The 16133-nt window shown below is 43.5% G+C and overlaps 3 protein-coding genes across 8 annotated transcripts; all 3 read right to left on the bottom strand.

Moving 5' to 3' along the window:
- Positions 1-20: 20 nt before the first annotated feature.
- Positions 21-5632, bottom strand: LOC147039175 (zinc finger protein 518A-like). Of its 3 annotated transcripts, XM_085903562.1 has the most exons (4): positions 5363-5632; positions 5085-5194; positions 4192-4263; positions 21-3912 (listed from the first exon to the last, which is right to left on the bottom strand). In XM_085903562.1, exon 4 carries the CDS (start codon positions 3900-3902, stop codon positions 150-152), a length of 3753 nt encoding a protein of 1250 aa, XP_085759688.1. In that variant the 5' UTR covers positions 3903-3912; positions 4192-4263; positions 5085-5194; positions 5363-5632; the 3' UTR covers positions 21-149. The 3 variants fall into 3 exon arrangements, with proteins under 3 accessions (XP_085759688.1, XP_085759689.1, XP_085759687.1); XM_085903563.1 differs by having other exon boundaries at positions 4192-5194; XM_085903561.1 differs by lacking the exon at positions 5363-5632 and having other exon boundaries at positions 5085-5310.
- A 615-nt stretch (positions 5633-6247) lies between these two features.
- fmn2b (formin 2b) lies at positions 6248-12211 on the bottom strand. The gene is made up of 19 exons (XM_085904603.1): positions 10842-12211; positions 10551-10777; positions 10303-10475; positions 10119-10242; positions 9973-10031; positions 8830-9767; positions 8526-8670; positions 8284-8371; positions 8163-8224; positions 7994-8085; positions 7806-7935; positions 7599-7745; positions 7451-7510; positions 7090-7210; positions 6925-7017; positions 6745-6796; positions 6536-6685; positions 6342-6423; positions 6248-6274 (listed from the first exon to the last, which is right to left on the bottom strand). The coding sequence occupies exons 1-19, from the start codon at positions 12209-12211 to the stop codon at positions 6248-6250; spliced, it is 4140 nt and encodes a 1379-aa protein (XP_085760729.1).
- Positions 12212-12884: 673 nt separating this feature from the next.
- On the bottom strand, positions 12885-15992 carry chrm3b (cholinergic receptor, muscarinic 3b). 4 transcript variants are annotated; one of them, XM_085903579.1, is made up of 7 exons: positions 15964-15992; positions 15354-15418; positions 15036-15214; positions 14316-14611; positions 14096-14232; positions 13637-14017; positions 12885-13525 (listed from the first exon to the last, which is right to left on the bottom strand). In XM_085903579.1, the coding sequence occupies exons 2-7, from the start codon at positions 15400-15402 to the stop codon at positions 13065-13067; spliced, it is 1503 nt and encodes a 500-aa protein (XP_085759705.1). In that variant the 5' UTR covers positions 15403-15418; positions 15964-15992; the 3' UTR covers positions 12885-13064. The 4 variants fall into 4 exon arrangements, with proteins under 4 accessions (XP_085759705.1, XP_085759706.1, XP_085759702.1 ...); XM_085903580.1 differs by having other exon boundaries at positions 13637-13999; XM_085903576.1 differs by having other exon boundaries at positions 13637-14232.
- Between the last annotated feature and the right edge of the window lie 141 nt (positions 15993-16133).

Below are 16133 nucleotides of genomic sequence, written 5' to 3'. Positions count from 1 at the left end.
GTACGTGTCCAAGACTGAAGTCATGCTAGCTCAATTTAATTTCAGAAAAAGCACCAATAAAATATTCCAAATAAAAAATGTATTTACAAAGATGCAAATCAAACATAGTGAAAGGTCATATCCAGCTGTTTGGCCATATAGGAAAACATTTACAACAGTTTGTTCCAGTCTCGAGTTGCCTCCATGAGATGTCGCTGCCCGTGGCCAATCCAATGTTCCTGGCTGTTGAATAGCCGACCACAGAACCAGCAGTCGAACGCCACAGTCTTTTGGCTACTGTCTGATAGAGGTGGCACCACTTCATACTTTTTGGGGTTCTTTTTCCTCAGCTTCAGTTTGAGAAGGAAACGCTCTCGGACCACGCTTTGAATCGCCCGTGGGCTCGGCGAATTGGTTTGCAGCAGAAGCCCTTCGGTCAAAATCTCCCCCCCTTGGGTACCCAGCTCAGCGAGCGCTTTAACGGTTTTCTGCGAAAGGGACACCTTGACAACGGCGCCTCTGTGTCGATTGATGACCTTCATGATATTGGCCACTTCGGGAATATCGGCGTCTGGATGATTAAGCACGACCACAGGTTGGTATCTACGGGGGCATTTAATTTGCTGTAGAAAGTTGAACGGGGCGAGTCTCAAGGTTCTTGCAACTTCTTTTGCGATGGGACTCCAAAATACAGTCGTGTCTTTCTCAGTCTGTACTTGGTTGGAGAACCTTCTGGCTTTATGCTGCACTGTTTCTGGAAGCTCATCAAACAGCACTTTCCTGCGGACCTTTCTTCGACTTCTGGGTCGAATTGGCCGTGGAGCTAGTTGAGGTTTATCCGCTTGACTTGCTTTGAACTTGGATGTCAATTGAGGCATGGATTCCCCGACGGCGCTTTGGGCTGAATTCGGCCTGACAATGATGTCGTTCACGTTGTCGCAAGCGTTAGCGTTTGTTTTGTTGGAAGGCATAAGAAAACATTGGGTCGGAGGTGAGGTGGCCAAAAGTAAAGGTTGACAACTGGAGGAAGGTGAGCCACTCTTAAGCAGGCTCGTGGTAGGGCTAACGATTTTAAATACAACTTTGTTTCCTCTTTTGTCTCTGCTGTGGCAAGACTGACTGATGGATTTGGTTTCCAGATGATTGAGAAGCACATTGGACTTGGGCGGAGAAATGTAGCGAAGCAAAAATGTTTGCCGACCGCTCTGCAAATTGCTGGACTTGTCTGAGTTCAAGGCACTTGCTAGCTTGAGGCCAGAGCTGCTTGGAGCTTGAACAAAGGGAATCGACCTTGGCAACAGGTAGCAAGTTGGCTGTGTTTTCGCCACTTTGTCGGGAGCGTTGGACGATGCGCTCGAAAGGAATACGGGACCTTTTAAATTGGAGCTATTGAGAAGATAATGTTGAGGGGAGGTACTAAGCCTACTTTGAAGAGAAGAATGTGTCATTTTATCACTAGATGCTGCCTTTAAAGTTCCAAGATGTTTTAGAGGAGGAATGGGCTCACTGTCATGATTGCCAGACGTTGTCGTGTAAGAGACATTGATTTGAGGATTTACGCATTGAGTGATTAGCTTAAAACTCGGAGTGGGCTTGAGCTGCATTGGCGTAACAGAATTTTTCTCGTTCGTCTTCGAGACCGCTTGCTGTTTTTCACGTTGCTCTTGAAATCTTACAATCGACTTTGTTTGTTTGGAACAATCAAATGAATCTATGTTTGAATGTAAACATTCAGTCCTTTCCTTATAAAGTTGGCGCGTAATTATTTCATCCGAGTGTTGTTCTACAAAATCGCCCGATGCAGATGAAGTATTTGTTTCATTGGCCGATACGGGAATGAGATCCTCCTCGATTTTTATCACGTTAAAATCTTTCAGCACCGATTCGGGGTTTTCCTCATCTGCATCGACGCAGTCATCGTCCTCAGAAGCTTCTGACGACTCGGATAACGTTGGACTAAAATGAGTTGCTATGTGATTGATTTCTCTGCCTACTGTCAGTTGTGACGCACCATCGCTTTGATGACATGCTCTGGGTGACATACCGAGGGCTTCCTTGGAATAATTGTGAAAAGCAAATACTTGGTGGTTGAAAGAACTTTGTGGTGTTAGAGCATTTTCTCCAAAAGAGGAGGATGAGGCCATCTCATTTGTCAAATGGTTCTTAGGATGCTGGTAATGGTGGAAGCGAATCAATCTTGTGCTCTCGGTACATTCTGGAGTGCTTTGGGAACACCGGGCAGTCATTTCAGGCCATTTGCCAGAATTCTCTTTGTGCACGTCAAGAATATTTCCGTTTCTAGTGTAACTTATCATTCCTTCATCTACTGCTTCACAATTCTCAACATGGTTTTTGCAAGTTGATTTACCCTGAGAAACATTGAAAGGATAATCCGTAGATGTGTCAGCCATTTTTGATAGAGTCTCAGATTTGTTCTCAAATGTTTGTCTGCCAACGGGATCAGTCTCTCCGATTGAAGTTGAAGAGCCGTTTACGCAATGACCACCTCTCGACCCCAAATCATCACTATGAGGAGAAGACTCAAGAGGGAAAACAGGTGTTTCTTCCTCTTCAATCTTGATGTTAACTGCCATGATATCATCATTTTGGATGCAAGACTCACTTCCATCAAAACAAGGCGATGCGGAGATCTTACTAGCCGATGATTCACCATTCTCAACCAAGACTTCACTTCTACAATATGCAGACCTACTATCTGAAGAGTCCAAATCTAGGAATGAATTGTCATGGGTGCACATGTTTTGTTTTGCTACTGGTATTACTTTGAGGACCAGATGTTTTTTCCCATCGACCATCTTAAATCCCATCACCTTGGTTGTGCAGTTTGGGGGGAGAGAGATTTTGTTTTTCACCATCAGAAAGGTGAGTGCATTAGGATTGGTCGGAGAGCCGCAGCCATCATTGTCCAGCAACATTATCGGCGAGGATTGTTCTGCGCTCAAAGCGTTTCGATGAGCGGAGTGCTTTTTTGCTGCTGTCCCGTCAAAAGTGTGCGCCTCTTCCTCAGAACACATCTCAGATTTTGTTCGACCATTTTGGTTGGATAAGATCCCTGATATACCAAATAATTTGGGCAACTTCTGTGGTTCTTGCAGCTCGGAAATATTTTCAAGCATGTTGTGGCAATTGAGAGAAGAATTTGTTGCTCCGTTTTCTAAAGTCTTCCATACATTTGGATGGATTTGTTGGTTGGATGGATGTTTGCCTGCTGAGTGAGCAGTTCCTGCGTGTCCTTTAATCTGCTTGATGGTTGTAGCGCAGTATCCACAGATTTGACAAATTAAAGGTAACAGGTGAGATTTAAGGTGCTTTTGATGATCCGCTTCATTCAAGCTGATATGTCGACACTTGGAACATTTCCAAGGACTCTCGTTATGATGGTGAATGTGTTGGACAAATGTCCCCGCATCCACAGTTGTAAACTGGCACCAGTCACATTGGAACTTTCCATTGAGACTGTGACACATGATGTAGTGTCTTGTAAGCAAAAGCAGTGAATACTGAATTCCATCACAGCAGAGCTCACACGTAACCAAAGTGTTTTTGTGCTCAATTCGGTGACGTTGAAGAGCCGCAAATTCATTCGTGGCAAATCCGCACAAATCACAAGGGTACGTCGGTAAAATTCCTTTGTGGGCCTCTCGAAAATGTTTAAGGAGATCGTTGGGACTGTATGTAGAATGGTCCTTACACACCGAGCAGCCGAAACTCAGGATGTTTCCGGAAAAAACAGCCCCTTTCTGAATTTTATAATTGCCTCTCTTGGTGGAGCCATGTTGCTTAACATTGCCTTGACTACGGCGTCCTCGATCTTTGAAATGCGGAGAGTCTTTTACGTCTTCTGCAGATGACAAAATGTAATTCAAGGCAGAACTGTGAGGTCCTTCATGATCTTCATCCATCCCTGAGAATCTATCATCGAAAAAAAGTGGAAGATTAGTTTTTGGTAAGAGGTCATTTGTCACTGATGTAATGCCTAATCATCATACATTGGCATGGACAGGGAAGAATCGGAGAAAATGACTGCATGTTTGAATACACTATGTGATGCACGATACTATTTAACCACACTTCATGATTCCTTTTTACCAACTGTGTATCGTACAATTTACAGGGGGTCCTCGGTTTACGGGAAGAATTCTCTGAAAGTTTTCTCTTTCACACAAAATCCAAATCACACACGCACAGCACCTTAGGGAAGGAAGGAAGGGGGTAGGACCGATGTCAGATTCTCTGAAGACTAGGAGTTGGTTGGTACAGTATCTGCAAAATAAAAAACAACAGCAAAAAAACAACAACAGAAGGAATACAATTTATTTTACTTGAACAATGCCATTTTAGGTCTACTTTAACTTGGTAGCGGGCTCGTAATTGCCATCGGACGTTATTGTTGGACGTGACCGTGACTTGTAAAAATAGCAATGGCAAAACTCTTCATATATCCATTCAGAGGTGTTAGTTTTAACACTCATTTATTTGAACAATAGATAAAGCCACAATTTCAATACGCTACATTCAGACACGCACAAACATACATTTTGGTTGCTACTTATTCCAATTTCTAATGTGCAAAAAATGCAGAGATGCACCTCACACCTATAATTCTGATCAAAATCACGCTAATCAATCTGACCCCTATCATTTTGATATAAATATTTCATCACATCTCATCTCTACTTGCAGGTACCACAAAGGTAGAGAGGAAAAAGTTGGCTGTTTCTCAACATGGCTCCAAACAATGGCTTGGCGAACTGAAGTACAGCAACATTTTAAAACGGGCAAACTATCACAACCTTAACAAGAAAGTATGATGTTAATCTGTTGACTTGGCCGAGTGTCGAACAAGTAGTGGCGAACAAGTTTAAAAGGAGGCAGGCGGGCAGGGGGGGCTGCATCAGTACATTTAAAAGCCAACGGAAATAGAATATTACATAACACCACCGCTAGAATGACTGGAATATTCGAATAAAATTCTTACTATCGAAAATACATGATGCCTGGAGTTTATTGATTAGTTGTCATGTAAATAAAGCCACCACCCACGCGAAGCTATACAAAGTTACGCTAAATCAAAATGTTCTTACTGTTAACTTGATGGAACTTCAGACTTGGTCCCGTTGACACCGAACATCATAAAATACAGTGGCGCCGGAAAAAACAAACAGCGGCAATATTCGACGTGCTTTTCAGCTCTCTGTGGAACGACAGAGACGGCGGCCATGACAGTCCATCCGGGTGCTTTCGTTGATGCTCTTGACGCTCAAGTAAAAGCGGATGGATACGTCTTGTCAAAAACCAAACTAGTGCTGACATCAATGTTTTTACTTCTGAAAACTAGTCTTACAAGAGTAGATCAAATCACCTGGGCAAGTCTTTAAACGGTTTATCGGCGTTCCCATGGCTATTACTACGTCATGGTTGAGCTCGTGAGTGTAGGGTTTATGGTGGAAGGAGAAGCAATGGCGGATGGACGCCATTTCCCTTTGCTATCGCCATGGCAGATTCACAATTGCCAGTCTTTGTTGTTGTTGTTCCTCGTTTGTTTGGTGAAATAAACATGACGTGTTTGCCTCTAATGTTTGAGTTTGGGTCCCATAATTCTCCTACAACTGCTGTTACACTCTATACTTGGACTCCATTACAGTTTGAGCATACGGAAATGACGTCACTCAGACATGGCAGCCATTGACCCTACGTCATCATCCATAATAGATTTATGCGAGCTATGGCAATTCTCAATTTGCTTATTCCACCTGTAAAGCCTTTATGCACACAATTATTTTCCTTGATTTCTTATAGTGTTTCTTAAAACCAGAAAGTTGCCGTTTGAAATGACTTTGTGTCATATCTGTGATCATTTTTTCCCTTTTTTCTTGCAATGAAATGTATTGGGGGAAAAAAAGAGAGAGCATCATCAATCAAATGCGTTGCTTATCAAGCACTTTAATGTATTTATTTCAACACTTTACCACTAACATTGAAATTGATACTGCAATAGACAACAGACTGTCATTTGAGCTGTGGCGATTCCCAGTGACACATCATTTTAGAGGTTAGAGTTCTTTTCCTCTTGTACATTTTAGGCCTTTTCCCCACTTCCCAAATGTCCTGAACATTTGGAAATGCCTGTGACTGACTGCCTATAATGTTCTGTTATCCAGCACAAGGAAATGCTCAGCGTGAATGGTGTCATGGGAAAATGATCCGACTGAAAACACTGATGTCGTCTTCTGTTAAGTCCAGTGAGTCAAATCTTCATGCCAAGCTTGGCTTTCTGTGGAAGCAACACATTGGACAGAGATTACAAATTGTCTTCACCATGAAAAGTGGGCTCGACTTACAATCCCTGTTGCATGTTTGGGTTTGACACTGTAGGAAGCCCGCTCTTTGGCTTGTCGGAAACATTCCTCCGCTACTTTTAATCTGTCAAATAAATATGCATATACTGTATATTGATATACTATCAAATGATATTTTTCCACTTTGACAACAACTGAGGGGTTTTGTCGTTCAATTATTAATGACACATAAATACCTTTCCTTTAGAATGGATTTGTTTTCCTTCTTCCACAGGTCCTTAAAGTCCGAGGAAAACTCATACCAGACAGAAAAAATAGTGTTTGGTGAAACCTCTTTCTCTCCTCCCTTTGCCTTCACTGAGTAGAATACTGTGATCTCCAGGAACCTATCAAAACGAACATTGCTAAGACTCAAACATGACTGTATATCCGTGCTTCTACTTACAGTTTGTGTGTGCTGCTGAGATGACTTTCCAATGCATCAAGCTCATGTTTAGCTATGGAAGAATAATGCACAGGACTTACTGTGATTACCCAGAATGCAGAATATAACCATAGGAAGCTACATGAAGACATGAAATCAAAATGTACCATCAAACACCTAAACGCAGTATGTTGTTTATACCTTCCGAAAGAAATCCCTCCATGTTGTCCTTGAAAGGCTGTAGGTTATCTTCAATGGAAGCTTTGCACACTCGTTCCACCTCGGAGGTACACGCTGAAACCAACAAAACATTTCACGATGAAGTCGTCATACGTGTTATAAGGCCTAACTTTAAATCAAAGTTACATCTAAGGTCTTTTCTGAGTCGAGTGAGATCTTTCTGAAAGTCTTCGAATTTCATCTGTGAGGTCTGGAATAACTCATGAGGCTCAGGGAGAGGGTAAACACAAGTGTCTTTTCCAGCATCCTGGAGAAACACATCAAAATGAAAACTCAAAGGTCTGACAATACAATCATTCCAAAATAAAATAAAAAAAATCAATCAGGTGAAATGTTCTCCCTTTGTCTGACAATTGAATGCTAATCTAACCAAAGCGCGAGAGATCCTTCATCATACAACGACAAAAAACACAAAGAGTGGCAACAATACCTTGCACAAATCACCAATCCATAAAACAATGACATCACGATCAGTGGAAAAGCTCACCTCATCAAAATTCTTGAGATAGTATGCAACTATGTAAGACAGAAGACTTCTCGTGCTGTCCTGTATGTAGAAAGGAAAAACAGAACGGGCAGTTCGTATCGTTTGAATGAATGAATGAACAAATTGATGTTCGTCTGTGGTTACTCACACTGCTCTTGACATCTTTGAGTTTGGGAAGGATGTCAAGACTGAAGCCATCAGCTTGGCCTCTTGTGCGATTTCCTCCATTCATAAAGTTTCCGAAAGCCAGCACCAAACCTAGAATGTGCTTCACCTTTTCACTGTCCTGTAAAACCTTGAACATAGGCAGCCGCAATTTGTACAAGTCAAGCTTTTTGTTGCCAGATGAATTTACCTTGCAGACATTCAGCAGTGTATCCAGTTTCTTCATTAAGGATGACATGCACTCAGAAAAGCTAGACTGGAAGAGGATACAAAATACTCGACCAGAAAAGCTGGGGATCTGGGACAGCTGGTAGAGAAACCTAGAAGAAGAAAAAATCATTTTACCACTGAAATCTCAGTACCATGGCGTCAACTCACTGTTCAGGTTTGTCCAGAGGTTTCGCATTCTCCTTGTCTTTAGTGGATTTCATATGTTTTTCAATCTTATCCAGCTCCTCTGGCAAGGCCCTCTGCAGAATACAGATATGAGGGACGCTTTGTGTGGAATGGATCACCCATTGAAGAAAGCTTTCTGTACACCACTTACATTTTCATAAAGAGCTTGAAGGGTCTCCAGGTCAACTATTGTGTTGTCCAAGTTCAAGACGGCTACAGAAAATAGGATTGAAACAGGATTGCAAGTCAAGCCGAAATCCAAACAAACTCACCGTGCTGTATGTCTTTCATGTCAAGGTGGAGCGAGGACATAAGAATTCCTACAGCCTGGGATCTTTTGTTGCTTAGGAGCTTGACAACCTAAGACAAGTTGGAGAAATGATTATATTAGTATAATTTTAATAATTGCATAACGATTTGTGCTATGGAAGCCAACCATGTGCCCAGAACTGAGAAATCAATGGTCACTTTGGAATCCAACAAGGCATTCTTTCAAAATGGCAAAACATTTGACCTGTTTGGCCTTGGACTTGGTGATTGTATCAGAGAGTGGCTGTTTTTTCTCCTTGACGGCTGTTTTGGAGAACAACTCGACAAACTCCTCAAAGTCCACCTCGGGCTCCTCTATCGTCTCCCATACGGATGCAGATGATATTTCCCTGATGAAGAAGAAAAGAAGATGAAAAATATACTCATTTGCTTGAAATGTTTAGATGAGCTTTTTTTTTTTTAAACTAGAACAATTTGGTAATTAATCAGCATTATAGATGTGTGAGCTTTCACTGTATTTGTTCTTTTCAGTCAAAATAGCCATTTACTTTTTTGTGTGCAACTGGATTCTGGTCCAATACAATGGCTTCATAGGTCTGGGAGGCTCCACCACTGCTTTCCTGGGTGCTTTCTCTTGAGTGAGGCCAAGAGTGTATAGCCCCAAAGGCAGAGGAGGAGGCAAGGAGCCCAGACTTCCTGGAGGAACGCAGATACTACCAGGTGGAGGAGGGGGTCGGGGATGGAGCGGAGGAGGTGGGGGTGGAGGAACGCCACCAGGGAGAGGGGGAGGTGGGGGTGGAGGAACACCACCAGGGAGAGGAGGAGGTGGGGGTGGAGCGCCACAGCCAGGGAGAGGAGGAGGTGGTGGAACAGGTCCACCAGGGAGAGGAGGAGGAGGAGGTGGTGGAGCAAGTCCACCAGGGAGAGGAGGAGGAGGAGGTGGAGCAGGTCCACCAGGGAGAGGAGGAGGAGGTGGTGGTGGTGGTTGTGCAGGAGATCCACCAGGGAGAGGAGGTGGAGGAGGTGGCGGTGGCATTGAACCTGCTGGTAAGGGTGGAGCAGGTGGCGGCTTAGCTACTGCTATTTCTACACGTAAAGGAGGAGATGGCCCACCTGGAAGCGTGGCCAGGGGTTGCTGCTGACATGAACACTGTATAAATGGGAGTTTGGGGAAACCATTAGCTCCACTGGGCTCAGCGTAAGGCACTTTAAACTTAAAGCTGTCATCCATTGGTGATGTTTGCACAGATTTTGCTTCCAGTGCGCACAGAAATTGATCTGCTTCAGTCTGGAAGTGAGCATCACACACTTCCTTCAAAAAGATTTCCTCTTGCTCCTTGTCTGCTTCTGTATCTTTGTCCAGCAGAGGAGGCTGCCGCTCCAGCTCAGCAATCTTAGTCCTGAGATCTTCAATGGTTTGCTCCAGTTGTTGGATAACATTAACATGTTTTTCCTTCAGTTTGACTGTTTTCAGCAAAACCTCCTCCTGAAAATAGAGGTGGGGAAATCAAATGAGTCATTTTTATTCTTTGCCTTTTGACTCTTAATGAAGCAATTTGGAAGATGAATGAGTCTTTCGTATTTGGTCTTCTCGCCAATTGAGGAGCTCTTCTGGAATGCAAACTACATCCTTGGACCATTGATGACGGAAACTATGAAAAGCACAGAACAGAAGTGTCTCCTTGACTTACCTGACAAATTTGGTTCTCATTTGGTTGCTCCCTCAAAACCAAGATTCCGGTAATATTTTCTGAAAAGATGGGAAAAAAAAACCAACCCATCATTCATGACATGCACCGGATGACGTTCTATGGAGGTTCAGGTCTACTGTTCTTACCTGGATCTGTGGCTCTGTCTCCATTGGGCCTGCAGTCTTTCAAATGACCTGGTTGCTTACCCTCAAGATGATCGAGGGAAATGGTTGGCTGATTAACAGTGGTCCATGTGTATAGCTGGTCATGCTGAGGAAAGACCTCAATGTTATTATAAGGAACTCAAAGGACAAAAATTCAAATCCGTACGTGAAACTTGGGTGATCCAGTATGAGAAGGGTTTGCTCCTAGTTGCTGTCTGAAGCAGTCAGTGAAAGGCAGAAGAAGACCCATGGCTAATATTCTGGAGCAGAGCCTCTCGGCCTCCTCTGGCTCCTCCTGCTGCTGTTGTTGAAGGAACACTTTCTCCAGGAGAGTTCTACCTGGACATTGAGGAAACCAGCAAACATATGGAAAATCAATTGACCGTGATCTATTGATAGATCTTAAGCCATTACCTGTAAAAACATCTTGGAAGGTGCATGCCGCAACTTGTCCACAGGAAGAAGCACAAATGGGTTGGCTACCTCCACCTCTACACCTGTAGTCTTGTAAATCGTGGCAATTGTTGAGCTTGCACCTCATTCTCCTCTCAAACTCCTCTGTCCAGTCAGCTGAGCGACTCAGATGAGCAGCATCGCTTTGGGAGCACTTCCTCGGGACTTGTTGGTCACCACCCATCATCCTGAGAGCAAAAACCCACCAATTGGTTTCAACGATCAATCAAGTCATCTTTCCGAAATAGTTACCTTCGGAAATGTTGATGATCTCTTCTGGGTGACATGGGACTAATGGAAGGAGACAGAGCCGGTGAATGTCCTGGCGAGCTGAGTTGTCTGGTGGTGGTCTTGATGTATGAAGCGAAGACGGGAGGGTAAGGTTTCACCACGGGGTTTGAGGGAGAAGCAGCCTTACTGGACCTGTGAATGTGTTTGGCTAATGTGGGGCTTCCTTGGGAAGGTGTAAAGCAAACACTGTTCCTCCTGGAAGGAGAAGCCATGCTTCCAGCAACAACGATGTGATTACTTTCTGATACGATGCTCATGCAGTCTTCGAGTGACTCGGCAGCACTCGTGACTTCTTCAACCATATTCCTGTTGCTTTTCTGGTGGTTCTCTTCAAGCGATTGAGCTCCGTTCGCATGAGGCTCCTCAATCTGGATTTCACCTCCTGCTTCCGGCTCCAGTGTGTGAGCGCTGTCCAACATGAAATTGGGGAAGTTGACTGTAGCCATGGCTGCGGGCAGGGACTGCAACATCTCGGCGTGCTGCTTTTTCGGAACTTCAGCGGAGGACTTTGGCGCCACTGGACCACCCTCCATTTCCTTCCTCCCATCTTTCTTGGATTCCACTCTGATGGAAGGGAATTGTAATCCATGTGATTTGTCAGTTGGCTGGTCTGTATCTGAGAGGGTTCCTCCCTCCAGGAAAGATAGTGCATCTGATCCAAGTTCTAATTCGGGTGTCAGGTCAAGTCTTTCCGTGGGGGGTAATTCAACAACTCCATTACTCAGTGTTTTCTTGACCTCAACCGTGTCAAGCCCTTCACAATGTTGTTGGAGCCTGATGGCAAGCTGGATGTCTGCTAGCAAATCATCATGATCTGCTGCTGAGTGATAGCTGTAAATATCAGTGTCAGATCCAGAACTCCCAGCCTTCGGTCCTCCATCCTCTGCTGTTGCTGCTGCTGCTGCTGCTCCCTTTTCTGCTCCATTCCATGGCTTTGGCTCACCTTTCAGGACGGCCGTTTCAGTGTCTGATTGTCCGAGCTCATCCGCAGACAGATCAGGTGTTTTGGCCAGATCGCCGTGTTGCGATGCCAGCAGCACATCTTCATCTTTACCTACGAGAAGAGCCTTTTTCTTCCGGATGGAAAAAACAGAGGGCTTGGACTCACATTTGTTTTTCTTCTTGCCTGGACCTGTGCTATGTGTTCTTCCACCTCCTCCTCCTCCTCTGGTGCTGCTTGTGCCTTTACCTTCATTCTTACCGTGTTGTTTCTTTCCACCTCGTCTTGTCATGTCCCCTCCTCCCTCGCTCCATCCCTCTTCCAGTGAAGGGTAGCCACCATTACCAGATGCTGCTGCAGCTTTTTTTTGTTTAGCTTCCTGGTTGCCCATGTTGCCCGAGTCAGATGGTACGTCCTCCTCTTCTCGGCGATTAGATCCCCGGGACAGGTACGACACTGGAGTCTCTGGTGAATGAAAAGCTACCACAGATTGTCATGATCAATATGTAAATGGTGTGGTGATTCAGACCAGACTGGTTTCGGGTTGCCAAGGCTCCATGTTGATGCTGATTCAGGAAAAGACAGCAGCGCTATGCTCACACACCCATCGCATCCCCCCCCCCCCTTCACTTCTCTTTATTTTCCTCTCAGACGTACCCTCCCCCCTTCCTCTCCATCTGCTCCAAAATTGTGACGCAAAGATGCTCAGTGGAGCTCAATCAGGAAAGCATGATGCAAGATACGTGGCACATAAGAGAGGTAACCAGAAGGAAGTCACACCTAATCAAAGGAAGAATTAGCTGCCGCACTGACGACAAAAGGCTCATTCATTGCCACTCTGGTTCCTCACTACATTACCCATGATGCTCAGTTTCCTGTTGACATTATCCAATGTGGGGTGTCTTTAAAGTGCCCTGTCATTAAAAAAAAAAACCAACAACCTGAAGAGATGAGCAATATCTTAAATCCATTCTAATTGTCTCTCTCCGTCCGTCCATCCACCCCAAAAAAAAAAAGAAAAATGAAACAAAATGGTTTGTGTTAAGTAGCTCCATGGTTTTGTTTATTCACCTCATATTTGACACGCTAAAAAAAATGAGTATTGTGCGTTCCATGCAATACTGTCATACAAAGACAACACAAAATATGGTGCACACACAAAACACTCATTTGTGGGTCCATTTACGATAGATAAGACAACAACAATGAGCAAATACTGCATTTTCTAAATTGCAGTGTCTGGTCTACATTTGATCTTTCTTTCGGCAAGCCGCGGCGTTCCTCTTGTTCAATTGAGGCTTGGCTTTGTTTTGATTCCACTGGCACATTAAGATATCTCTGAAGGTGGTTCGAAAAGTCTTATTACAAAGAGCGTAACACATGGGGTTGACCGTGCTATTCACGTAACACAACCAGTAGCCCAGCGCCCAAAGAGTTCCCGGGATACAGTCTTGGCAAAAAGTATTCACCAAGACCATGATATTGTACGGTAACCAAGTGGTAATGAAAGCTAAAAGAATAGCACTCAGTGTCCGTGCTGCTTTTTTGTCATTTGCCTTTTTTTCATTCTTGCGTTTGTTAACTTCCGTCTTGGCTTTCGAGCCGGACTTTTTCACATCTTTCATGGAGATATTTTCAGGGGACGCGTCGGCAGGCAGCGACTCGGATGATTTCGTGTCCTTTGCCCTTGTCGTCTTCTTTCCATCTACAGACAACACATAAGCTCATTTGGTGCAACATAGCATCAAGTTTAGTCGGAACGACTACACGAATCGAGTCCAGCCTTAAGAACGCTCGACACGAGATTAGAACCGACCTGTGGAAAGCCTCGATTGGTCGGCGTGGTTTCCTTCCTCTTCCTCCTCTGAAACATCCTGATTGTTCAAACTGTCACAGCAACTCTGTTCCGCTGCGGTGGCGGTGTCAGCTCTTTTGAAGCCACGGGATAAATGGAAAAGCAAAGCACTACATTTCCCTCTGCTGCTTTTCATTCCTCTTGGAATACTGGAGTTGTCCTTCGTGTTGTCTGAAGGCAGCTCATCATTTTGGCTCTTGGTCGCGCCATCCTCACTCTTGTGATGTTTGTTTCCAGCACCACAGCCCTTAAGACCTTGTATATCCTTTGCACGTTTTTCTGATACTTGATAGATCTTCCAAAACAGGGTGGTCATAATGGTAACTGGCAAATAAAATGCAGCTATTGCAGTGCAGAATGTAATGATGGGCTCAGATAGAAACTGGATGAAGCATTCATTAGGCGGCACTGTCCGCTCACCCACGATGTATTGCCAGAATAAGATGGCTGGGGCCCAAAGAATGAAGGATATTGACCAGGCTAAACAAATCATGGTCATGGCTCGCTTAGTCGTGCGCTTTGCGCGATATGTCAAAGGCCTGGTCACGGAGAAATACCTAAAGAAAAAAAAAAAGGAAGAGAACGTGCGCTCATCTTCATCACAAAGTGGTTCCGAGTTGAGGAAAAACCAAAAGCTTACCTGTCAAAGCTTATGACAAGGAGGTTCATGACTGAAGCATTACTGGCGACATAGTCAATTGCAAGCCACAAGTCACAAATGACCGGCCCCAGAGCCCACTGATTCATGATGATGTAGGTGGTGTACAAGTTCATTGATAAAGTACCAATGGTCAGGTCGGCAAAGGCCAAGCTCAGCAAGTAGTAGTTGTTCACAGTCTTCAGCGCCTTATTGATCTTGAAGGACAACAGAACTAAAATGTTCCCGACAACAGTAATAAGAGAAAGTGACCCGGTGAGGAAGACGATGACTATAACCTGAAGATGGGGGACAAAAAGGAAAAGAGATGATGGATTAAAATCATGCCATGATCATGTACGCCGTATTTATAATCATTTAAAAATGTCCTCAGTGAGGAAATGAGTCTGCCACTTGATGTTATATTGCAGGGAGTAGAGAAGATTCATTTCATTGTAATTTAATGACCAAAAACAATTCAGATTGCTTTGAGTAGTTAGATAAATGAGCAATTACCTCCTAATAATTTGGAACACAGTGTAGTTCAATTTAACCCTGACAAAAATGCCTTTCTTTTAATGTTTCATCATGAAATTAAATAAATGAAAACATCAATTTAACCGGTGTATACAATTATTAAAATGATTTAAATGTGGATGTAATAGAATATACATACTGAATGGTTAATAGAAAATACTCTGGTTAAAAATAGCTGCTTGTTACCTGCAAGACTGTATGTCCTCCTAAAGGGTCAAAGGTGGTTGGCTCCAGGATTAATGTCCTATTTTCTGGTGATTCACTGAAGTTTGCCCCCTGTGAAATATTATGACTACTATTGAACTGATGGGGACTCCACCCGCCGACATTGCCAGACAATATGGCAACTTCCTGGTAAGAGCCATCTGAAATGGAAATGTTTATAAAAAAAAAAATCAGTGGAAGGAACGATATGATTGAAAATCTTTGATTCTCCAGCTTTCCGCCAATTTTAAGACTTCAAATTCTGGGCTTAAATTTTCCATTTTAAAATGTAGACAGTACCAACACTAGCTGGGATGAAGGCAGCGTCCGATCTTGAGGTTTGATCCATAATGACCAACAGGCATCTAAAGGAAGAGTGGAGAAATACATTCCAGGCAAAAATTGGTAACTAACTTCATTCAATGGTCTATAAAAGACTCCATAACTGCATTATTGATACATAAAAAAAAAATACAAATACAGAGGATATAAAAAGTTTTTCAACACACAAAAAAAAAAACCAGACAATTGAGATCCATTATTTCAAAATGTTTTCCACACGTAAACGTTGTTCGGTGAAATGAGTGCAACAATGTTACCTGCTTACACATACGTACTGTCATGCAACGTATGAAAAATGCTGTGAAAATCATGACACACAATCATCTAGCAAACACAAGATGATCATTCCATTCAGCTTCCATCGCATTGCTGATTATGGTATAGATTAGCATAGCCTGTAAAGAAAAAATGACATTACTAATACAGGCTGTACTAATTAAAGCCAGAACCATCATGAGGACGGACGGACAGACACGTGCAGAAAATGTTTTGGTTGGACCAATGATTTGAAATAATGTCATACCTCCAGTTCAGAGAAACCTTTCATCAGGTTGGGAAAAAAACCTACCAAAAACATGCAGCCTCCACAGAAAGACCTAAATCAAGATTTTAATCTGCGTCTTTACGTCTCTGCGTTGCCGACCACTCTTCCATTGTGTTGCCATCGTGGAAGTGTCACTGTTAAAACAAACACAAAGAATAAACATTCCAAATGAACCACTGAAATAATCAAGTCGA

Source organism: Syngnathus leptorhynchus, chromosome 22 (assembly GCF_054491065.1).
Source record: "Syngnathus leptorhynchus isolate UIUO chromosome 22, UIUO_Slep, whole genome shotgun sequence".
NCBI classification, from domain to species: domain Eukaryota; kingdom Metazoa; phylum Chordata; class Actinopteri; order Syngnathiformes; family Syngnathidae; genus Syngnathus; species Syngnathus leptorhynchus.
The sequence above is the reverse complement of the archived record's forward strand: the minus strand, read 5'-3'. Positions and strand labels throughout refer to the sequence as shown.

Excerpts from the sequence above, each read along its gene's own strand:
- LOC147039175 (XM_085903563.1), bottom strand. The coding sequence starts at position 3,902 with ATGGATGAAGATCATGAAGGACCTCACAGTTCTGCCTTGAATTACATT.
- fmn2b (XM_085904603.1), bottom strand. The coding sequence starts at position 12,211 with ATGGGCAACCAGGAAGCTAAACAAAAAAAAGCTGCAGCAGCATCTGGT. Across the intron at positions 8,671-8,829 it reads ATCCAGTTGCACACAAAAAA|GGAAATATCATCTGCATCCG; the intron begins GTAAATGGCTAT and ends CTTCTTCATCAG. Across the intron at positions 8,225-8,283 it reads CATGAAAGACATACAGCACG|CCGTCTTGAACTTGGACAAC; the intron begins GTGAGTTTGTTT and ends TATTTTCTGTAG.
- chrm3b (XM_085903576.1), bottom strand. The coding sequence starts at position 15,402 with ATGGATCAAACCTCAAGATCGGACGCTGCCTTCATCCCAGCTAGTGTT. Across the intron at positions 14,233-14,315 it reads CTTGTCATAAGCTTTGACAG|GTATTTCTCCGTGACCAGGC; the intron begins GTAAGCTTTTGG and ends TTTTTTCTTTAG. Across the intron at positions 13,526-13,636 it reads CCAATCGAGGCTTTCCACAG|ATGGAAAGAAGACGACAAGG; the intron begins GTCGGTTCTAAT and ends TGTTGTCTGTAG.